The 9,778-nt window shown below is 47.2% G+C and overlaps 1 protein-coding gene across 1 annotated transcript in view; it reads right to left on the bottom strand.

Annotated features, from left to right (window-relative positions):
- MLPH (melanophilin) overlaps positions 1–6,329 on the bottom strand; it is a 28,904-nt gene extending 22,575 nt beyond the window's left edge. The window contains exons 1-3 of the mRNA XM_054380911.1: positions 6,220–6,329; positions 1,882–2,103; positions 601–737 (exon numbers count right to left, since the gene is read on the bottom strand). Coding sequence (XP_054236886.1) covers positions 601–737; positions 1,882–2,103; positions 6,220–6,329 — 469 coding nt within the window. The remainder of the gene's footprint in view (positions 1–600; positions 738–1,881; positions 2,104–6,219) is intronic.
- Between the last annotated feature and the right edge of the window lie 3,449 nt (positions 6,330–9,778).

The raw sequence follows: 9,778 nt of genomic DNA on the forward strand, positions 1-9,778 counted from the left end.
TAAATTGTGTCTCAGCTCACTAATTTGATATTCAATGCCATTACTACCCATGCTCTTCCTGCTATGTCTGCCACTGGGTAGAAGAGTGAGTGAACCAATTGAATCATATTATGTCTCTGGCATTTGTGCAAACTTTTCTGTGGCTCCTCAAGATGGGAATACAATCCACGTTGGTTTGCAAAGGCAAAGGGCAAAGCAGTGCAGGAGCTGTATGAATGGCAACCAATAGCTACCCAATAAATAATACTGTAGTAAGAGCAACTTTCAGCATGTGTTTATACACTGTTGGGCCATTATCAGAATGTAGGACATGAGAGTTTTAAAACCAAGCATGAGAGATTCTAAAGTCTGTAGTAAAAACTTTAACCTTAACAAAGGGAAAAAATAGTCCACCAAGACCATCTGCTCTGCTGCTCTCAATATGAAGGCACAGCTCCGAACCTCTGCATACTTCCCAGGATGTTTTGAACAGTCTTGAAAACACACAACCCTCGGAGCATCACCAATGCTGATGTTCCTCCCTTGGTGCATCCCAACATGGTGCTGCACAGAGGCCTCACATGCAGCAGAGCAGGAGAAACTCCAGTTGCTCCTCCTCACCTAGAAATGCAGAGTTCAGCCCATGCCCTGGCTGCAGCCTGCCATAGAGGGACTGCAGCACTTTGGCGCTTCCGAATCTTTTGAAACGGGATCGCACGTGCTCGTAGTACCACTCCAGGGAACCGATCTTCACGATCCTGCCCAAAGAGAAGATGCCCATACAGGTGAGCCAGTCCAGCCATAGAATCATAGAACAATTCAGGTCAGAAGGGACCTTTGAGATCAAAGAGTGCAAGCATTAACCTAGCAATGTGGAGTCCAACACTAAACCATGTCCCTCAGAGCCACATCTACACATCTTTTAAATACCTCCAGGGATGGTGACTCCACCACCTGTTCCAGGGCTTAACAATCCTTTTAGTGAAGAATGTTTTCCTAGTGTCCAATCTAAATATCTCCTAGTGCAACTTGAGGTAATTTGCTCTTGTCCTATTATTTGTCAGTTGTGAGAACAAACCAACCCCTGCCTTATTTCAGCCTTTCAGGTAGTTGTAGAGAGTGATAATTCTCCTCTCAGCTTCCCTTTCTCCAGCCTAAACAACCCCAGTTCCCTCAGGCATTTGTCACAAGACTTGTGCTCTAGACCCTTCACCAGCTTTGTGGCCTTTCTTTGGACAAGCTCAAGCACCTTAATGTCCTTCTTGCAGTGAGAGGTCCTTCTTGTACCGAGAGATACTGAACACAGTATCTGAGGTGCAGCCTCAGCAGTGCCAAGTACAGGGGCACATTTGCTTCCCTACTCCTGCTGGCCACACTATTTCTGATACAAGCCTGCATGCTGTTGGGCTTCTTGGCTACCTGGGCACATTGCTGGCTCATATTCAGTTGGCTGATGACAAACATCCCAGCAGTTTTCCAGCCACTCTTCCCCAAGCTTGTTTCATTGCATGGGGTTGTTGTGACCCAGGTGCAGGACTAGACACTTGGCTTTGTTGAACCTCATACCACTGGTGTTTGCAAACTTACTGAGGGTGCACTCTATCCCCTAGTTCAGATATTTGATACAGATATGAGAGATAATTTGGCCCAAAACTGAGCCCTGGGGAACACCACTTTTGGCTGGCTACCAATTGGATTTAATTCCATTCACCTCCACTCTTGAGCATGATCATGCAGCCATGCTCATGGTGACCAGACCCACACCTAGAAACCATCTCTAAACAAAACCACAGCATGATTGCTTTCTAACCAGCAGAAAGGGATTCAGAAATTGGGTGACTATTCTTGAGCCTCATCCCTGAGGCTCTCTTTGGCTGTCACCTTGCATCACAGGAGCGGTACCTGGAGAGGCGGCAGGGATCGCAGACCCAGCCTTGCTCCTTCTTGTTGTAGCGGCTGCAGTTCTTGCAGGTGTAGAAGTGGCAGTCCAGGCACTGTCTCTTGCTGTTCAGCAGAAACTTGAAGGGCTGGAGGCAGTGGACACAGTGGGTTTCATTGAGGTGGGACTGGTTTGTCAGGAACTCTCTCTTGCTGCTCTCCTGGTCGATCTTGCATTTCAGCTCCCTGCAGAAAAGAGCCAAACCCACAGAAACTTTTTTTTGGTCATGTTTCACTGCAGACTCTCACATGGCAAATGCTGTCATGCCTCAGTCATTTCAGGAACGATTTTCCAGGGAACATCCTGAGTCCGGCAGCTTGTGGAAACAGCCGTAGGGCAAATCTAATAAATAACGTATCATGAGATAAACAGGCAGAACAAAGAAGTGGGCTCCAGATTCAGGGTAGGTTACTTTACATTAGGATCTGACACTGTTACATTTAAGATTTGATTGTGCCAAAACTTGTCCCGTTTTCTTCACAGGCCACTGAGCATAAATCCCAGGAATCTCTTCTCAAAGTGTCTGGCTGCCTCTCACCCCAGTGTTTGAACCTGAAGTTCATCTGGAACTTGAAGCTTTCTGGAATTCTTGGTTTTGTTGTGGTTTTTTTTTGTTTTGTTTTGTTTTTTTAAAGAGGCAATCTGAGATTAAAAAGGATTGAAGGGGGGTTTGTGACTTAGTCCTTCAGTGCTAAATTCAGCAGAGACTTTTATGAAGGGCAGAAGTGATGTACAATGAGGTCCGGGCTTTTCAGAGGACAGCAGCAGGAAGAGATTCTCAGGACGGCCCTGTGAAAGCCCAGCTAGCACAAATGCTTTCCAAGAGCACCTTCTCCTTGCAGTCTATCACTACTAGCTTCCTTTTCTACCCAGGCCCAGCAGATCCCCATGGAAGAAGATTCCTATGTGTGGCTGAACCCCAAGCTAAAATGCCTGTGGAGTTGGTGGGGGCCCACTGTGCTACCCAAAGACGTTCTGTTTGTTCCCCATGCCTCAGGTGTGTTTGCCTTTAGGGCTACGGCTGAGAGGCGATGTTTGACTTGTAGGGAAGGTCTAGAAGGTTGTTTCCTGTCTAGGCAGGGTTAGAAAGCTGCATTTTATAGAACTGAAGTAAGCCTGGGCGAAAAAACTCCAGGAATCAAATCTGGAAGCTGCTTTATGAGCACACCATGGGCCACAAGGCTTCTGGTGATGTTTCTAGTGCTCATCAGCTGCTGGAGAGATGGCCTGATGCTGGTGTGACCACAAGCAGGAGCCTGGCAGCACAATGCTGGGACATCCACAGGAGCAGTGATTTGGCTGGTGGTGGGAACCAGCAGTCAAATGAACGTCAATCAAACTAATCTGTTTAACCAGATCAGTTTGCACATTGGGATTGGCTCTTGGTTTTTTTTTTTATTTTACAGAAGAGGCTTTTCTCATCATCTCACTGCCCACATACCAAGCTATGTTTGCTGTTACAGGGAGCGATATCAACCAGCATTAACTGGGAATCTGAGACATGAAAATCAGTGTAAAGACTGGACTGGGCACCTAGCTTTTATATTCAGCTACTCATTGCTCTAGTGGCATTCTGAAAGACCTAGGGAGATATTAGATTATGGTTGGACTTGATGATCTTAAGGTCTTTTCCAACCAGGCAATCCTATGATTCTAAATATTTAGCAGGAAATTGATATGTAGCTACTAAAAGCAAACCCCCAAACAAAACCCTTGGGCAGGGCTCAGTGATTCTTTTTCACTCCTGTTCTAAGGCTGTTTCCAGCAGGATTTGATCTTTCACTGGTCTGCTTTTTCTGGTTCCCAGGGACTGGTTTGATCGCTTCATTTCCCCTCCCTTGCCTGCAAGACCTGCTGAAGGAAGGACAAGCCTCAGCCAAACCAGTTTAAAACCTGCAGGAACCACATGCCTCCTGCCTCCTCTTGCTGGCAGGAGCACAAACCAACTCTTTCCCTTCTCTGCTCATGGTAGAATAAATCTGTGACAGTGGGATGCCAAACTGCAGCGGAGTCAGTTCTGCTGTTCCCCAAAAATGGGGTTGCTGGCAGGGATTTTTATGGAAGAAAGCAGGGACAGTCCCCACAAAGTGTCCATTATTTAGTTTCTTGGGCAAAGCATTACCCTTGCATGGTTGTGCAAGGCCAGCTGAAGCCTTTGTCGTTTGTTGGTGAATAGCTGCTACCAAAAAGAAAATGCTGAGAAGTAGCAGAAAGGGAAGAAAAAGACCACACTGGGAAGGAAACATTTCTTAAATGCTTACAGGTTGAGACAAGCCTCGAGGTGAATAGGAAAGCAAATGAATAGAAAAGCAAATGGGGATGGTCAGAGAACAGGGAGCAGGGTGAATGGCTGCAGAGTCTCCCATAATCACAGCATGTTCCAACTTGTTACAGGCAGAAAATGCTCAGGCACCTCTGTATCCAGCATATGGGAGTGTGGCAGACTGGTGGTCTGGTCTATGCCAGGTATCACAGAAATATCTAATATATGGTCAGCTGAGCCTGTGGAGAGAGGCAACCAACTCTTGGATTGGGTAACACACTCTACCTTATAGTCCTGGGCAGTACCAGGCACTGTTGGGTTAATACAAGTCCTCTGAAGGGCAGGATTAGGCAACAAAAGGAAAAAAAAAAAGGGGGGGGGGGGGGGGGGGGGGGGCGGAGGAGGAGTTAAAAACCCAAAACCAACAACAACAACAACAACAAAATCACCTTAACCCAAGCTGTGACTATTGAGACAGAGCTGCTTAGGAGAAGGGATATCAGCTCAGTAGAAGCATCCTGAGACCTTCTCCCTGTCTCACACCTCCCATACCATGACACTCAATTCGGGAGCCTCCTGGGCATCAGAGTGGACCGAGATAAACCAGTCTGGCGCCAAGGTCAAGCAGGTAAAGAATTTACCTCACCCACTTCTTTTCTGCAGGGCACAGCAATGTTGGTCTCCACCTCCTTCCTCTGGGCAGAGCTCAGATCCCTCTCAAGGGAGACATTCACCCTTTCTAGGGTGATAATTTTTTTTAAACACTCTTGTTTGATCTCTGTCCTGCACTGCAGAGCTACCAGCAGAGGAAGGCAATAGATGATGATATTGAATTATGTCTGTCTCCTTCCCAGGCTGGGCTTTCTTAGGCAAAAAAAACAATTAGGAGGTTCAAAAATACATGATTGAGAGCTTCTGGAGGCTAATGGTGTAAACGGAGAGGTTCCCACACAGTCTTATGAGGAAAGCTTTTGGGGGGTGCTTCAACAGTTCGGATGCAAGTATTCCAAACAAAGAAGGATGACTCTCACTTCTCACCTTTCCCTTTGCATCTGACAGAGGAACCAATATGCTCTTGGTCTCCAGGCATTGCTGTGCCATCTGCACAAGGCCTGCCTCACAAAATTCAGAGCTGGGAGGGTGTGAGGACTCAGCAGGAGTGCAGCAATGCCCAAACCCAGTCTGCGAGCTTAATGAGAATTTGGCCAGACCCTGTACAGGAATGCTACACCTTCTCGAAACAAAGTTAAGCGATTAAGTTCAGTGCCTGACATAGTTAATGAACAAGGCCTAAAATCCCATAATTTCTCCTGTTCAAGAGTTAATCTAATCTGACTGAACACTTTTAAAGCAGCATTTTTGTTAAATGCCCTGTTTATAAGAACTTAGAAGATACATTCATTTAAATGCTACCCCAGGGATTTCCAATCTTTTCCCAATCTGTGTCCCCATAAAATTTTCTCAAGATGGCACAGACCCCTGTAGAGAATATATTAAAGGCTACTGTAGTGGATTTGGTATTTTTCTCAGTTTCTTTGCAAAGATTCTGCAGGAGTCAGTGGACTCCCAGCACTGAACGCCCCTTCTGCCCTCAATTCACAACCATCGTGTGAAAGGGAGACAAAATCCATCCTTTGCTCCAAGGTGAGCTCTCCTTGTGAGAATCACACCAGTGCCAAATCCCACAAAGGTGTTTCCCGAGTGCGGGGCCAGACCTTTAGAGGTCCCTTCCAACACAAAGCATTCTAGGCTTCTATATTCGCCCCTGTAAACCACCGCAGTGAGCACTGATTTGCATCACTGCCCATGGCAGGGTGCCAGTTTGCACTCTTACACCCCAGTGCGTCACCTTGCCGCTGATAATGTAATCTATTAACCACCGGGTTTAATTTTAACAGCCAGGTCCCGGCTGTTCCTCCCTGCCCACAGTCTCAACACATTGCTTTATTCCTACGACAGATATGCAAGAGGATGTACAGGCATCTGTGGCTACGCCTTGCTTGCACCCAACCGAGCAGACCACCGAGCAGATACTCACTCCAGCCGTTCCTCCTCTTTCTTCCGCAGATCAAAGTCTCGTTGAACAACTTCCCAGACGTGCTTGGCCTCTTCATCGGTTAGCTTGGAGAGGTCCAGCTTCCTCCCCATCTTGTCGCAGCGAGGGTTGATGCTGGTCCCGTTACTAGCTATCCCGAGTGTTTGCTGTCCTCTGCCCTGGGATGCTGAGGGAGAGGGAAGAGCTCAGCTCCACCTCCGTGGTTGCCTATATAAATGGGGCAGAGACAGAGCTGCGGGCAGGCCAGCCGGCTCCTTTCAGCACCGCAGCCGGTCTGCCGGGCTAGCCTGCCTGCAAAGACGGGTGCTGAGCGGCACTGGCACGGTGCCTATCGACTGCGGGGACTCCTCGTCACCCGGGCGAGCAGCCCTGCCTTTCCCCGGGGTCCTGCCCAGAGCTGCAGGCAGCTCCAGACCTCGTCCGCCTGGCTGAGCTTAAAGGAGATGTTTGCTCTCAGGTTAGCTGCCTGATTTATGCAGGGTGCACGAATCGAGCCAAACCTTCAAACGCTTGCCCGGGGCAGGCAGGCCACGGGGTTTGGGAGGGGGCCGAGCATGCCCAGGAGGAGCTGTGCCTGCACGCCCAGAGTGACCAGCTCCATCGCAGTGGGTCCTGCCTCACCACAACCCTCTGCTTCTCTGCTGCTCACTCCTCAGCTCTATTTTGTGTTTGATATCATTAAACCAATTTCCACCCACCCCCTTCGGAAGGGGAAATGAAGAGCATCTATCTGGTTTACCCCCACCAGTACACCCAGACCAGAGACTGGCTTCCTAAGTTTGCTAACCGCTCTTGCAGCTACTGAGGCAGCTGAGCTTTGCTTGTAGCTTGATTAGGACACATTACTCTCCTTTTTTTACAGTTAGAAAGTAAAAAATATGTGACAGGATTTTCAGAAAACCACACAACATGTCACATTTCCAAAGGGATATATATTACAATAACCCAACCAAAGCTGGTCTGATCAGTAAAACAGTCTTTCTAAGCAGGAATTCCCCAGACCTTGAATGTTATAAAGAAACCCATTTCTTATCTTCATCAAAGCAAATATCAACACCAACCACACTTTTCACCACCCAACAGGTATCTAAACAGAGAGCAAGATGACAAAACCGAGGAGGAAAACTCTTCTGCCTGCTGGGACCAACCTACCTGCTGCTCAGACACTGACCGCTCTCGCCCATGGGCACAGGGAATTATCCACTCCGCTGACTCACTTGAAACAAAGACTTGATTAAAATCGGAGCCAGAAAAGGATTTTGAATCTAAGCTCGGATGGATTTTATGCAGAGAAGGTGATAATTACAGATCCAATGTTGAGCTTGGATATCGGGAATGCATGATCTTCGCTGGAAGCCAGAAATTGATTTGTAGCTCCTCTTCCAGCAGACATGTGGTCCCAGCAAAAGCAATTAGTTTTTTTTGGCAGGAGCCAGACATCAGTTGGGCTGAAACTTACATAAGTGTATTTGAGAGCCTGTGTGCACCCCACTGTGCCTAAACAGAGGAGAGGGTCAATAGATACTAATTAACATCACAACGATCCTCTGTTTCAGGGCCTGTCTGTACAGTCATGCCCAAAGCTCCAAAGCTGGGGTTTGTGCTGCCCAGATCCAAATGCTTTCTTCTCTGAAAGGATAAAGAGGTTGCATAAAGTCTGGAAGATGTCACCTGCTATGCAATGAAATGTGAAAAATGCAAGTGTTCAGCAGTGCCAAAACCTCCCAAAAGGGCTGATTTAGTCAGGAAACCACTGCCTGGGAAATGTCCCAGGTGCAGGTCCACAGAATTAATTTCAAGTATTATGTTGGCCTGGGAACTGTGTCTCTGAGGAAACTCTCCTCCCTCAGCTCACCAGCAAAAAAAAAAAAAAAAAAAAAAAAGTCTTTTCTTTTCCTTCTTTCAAAGCAGTTAGTCGAATTTTGTAGCAGTCAGTTGAATTCAGATCCAGCAACCACCAGCTTCCAGAGATCCTCTGCTTTTAGAAGGACAATTAACCTTGATTTTCCACAGCTCTTTCTCCAACCATGAATAAAGGCTCCCAGTCTTATCAACTTGTGCAAAAGAAGGAAAAAAATAAAGTTAGAGCCACTTGCACAGATACTGTCACATGTCATAGGGCCGGACCATATTAGATGAAGCTCACCGGTGCCTGCAGAGAACATGTGTGTGGGGGGTGGAAGTTCAGAACAAGGATACAAAGGACAAGGTGAGTTATATGCTCCCCCTACTAGCTGGAGGCTCAACTACACTTCAAGTTCAGTTGAGCTAGTGGCAAAATGGAAGAGAGAAGTGTTGCAAGCTAAGCCTCTCCTGGGAAACCAGGTATGGATGGAGCTCAGGCATGATTTCTGGTTTTCAGTGTTCAAATTTTCATAAAGGAATGGGAATTCTAAGGTATCTTCTTTAAGAGAACATAGCCTTCTAGATGCAGGACTGCTCTTTTAAAGATAATATTCACATGAGCTGTTATTTTTGCAGTTCTTGGTAATCTTTTGTAAAGAAAATTGTAATCTGATCGATAGAGTAAGTGACCTGGACCTTCTCCAGCTGCCCATTTTACATTTTTTTTTTCTTTTCCTAATAACTGGAAGTAAATCCCTAAGCATAGCTCAACAAAAACTGATGAATGAAGATACTGTTCAGTCGCTTCTAAAGATAGCAAATACCACCCCAGTGAAACCAGTCAGCATTCTCACTCCTCCCATCCTCATTTTCAGTCTGGCATCTCCAGGTGCAGAGGGCCCTGCCTGGCCAAGGCAAGGGGACACCTCCCCACATTCTCTCTGTACAATGATACCTAATTTTCCAAACAGCTGCCCTTTGTGTCATAGAAGGAAGATGTGCCTATAGAAGGTTCTCACCCCCCTGCATATAAAACCAGTGCTGGTGCACACAGGAAGCTGCAAATGAAACAGATGGTCAGATTGCACTTGAGGATGCAGGAGAAGGACACACCATGCTGCTTCCACCTCACACAAACAGTACTTTGCAGTGGATTGCCATGCTGGGGTGACTGGAGCACAGCATGGTGCACCCACAGCATCACAGGTGAGAAAACAGCATCTGGCAGGCAAAACCCAGCAGGCTGAATGGGATAAGCTGCTGAAATGATGCTTGGGAGGTGGGTTGATTTACAATGCTGCTAACTCCCACTTTGCTTCTCTCCATGGAGGACTGATGAATGTTTTTGCTCCCATCAGTGTAGGGTTGTCCCAAACACCTGGTCAAGCTAGAGAACTTCTCAAAATCCAGGTGGAGTCAGGCCAGGAGCTCCAGCCCATGTCCAAGCCACAAGCAGAATAGACAGAAGGTCCTTATTCACAGGAGGGCAGGGGCTCCGATAAACAAGGCAGCAGTGAACGCAGTGCTGCTGACCTTAGGGAAATCTCTGCTGCTGGCAGAAGTCAACTTCCTGGGTGCCTCTGCCTCTCCCACCCTGCCCCTGCAATTGTCTCCAAGTCATGAGATCTCTTAGGGCTGGGTGGCATTCCTTTTTCCTTCATCTTATGGGTAGTTTTACAAAGACCTCTTTTCATCC

Source organism: Indicator indicator, chromosome 5 (genome assembly GCF_027791375.1).
Source record: "Indicator indicator isolate 239-I01 chromosome 5, UM_Iind_1.1, whole genome shotgun sequence".
In the NCBI taxonomy this organism is placed as follows: Eukaryota; Metazoa; Chordata; class Aves; order Piciformes; family Indicatoridae; genus Indicator; species Indicator indicator.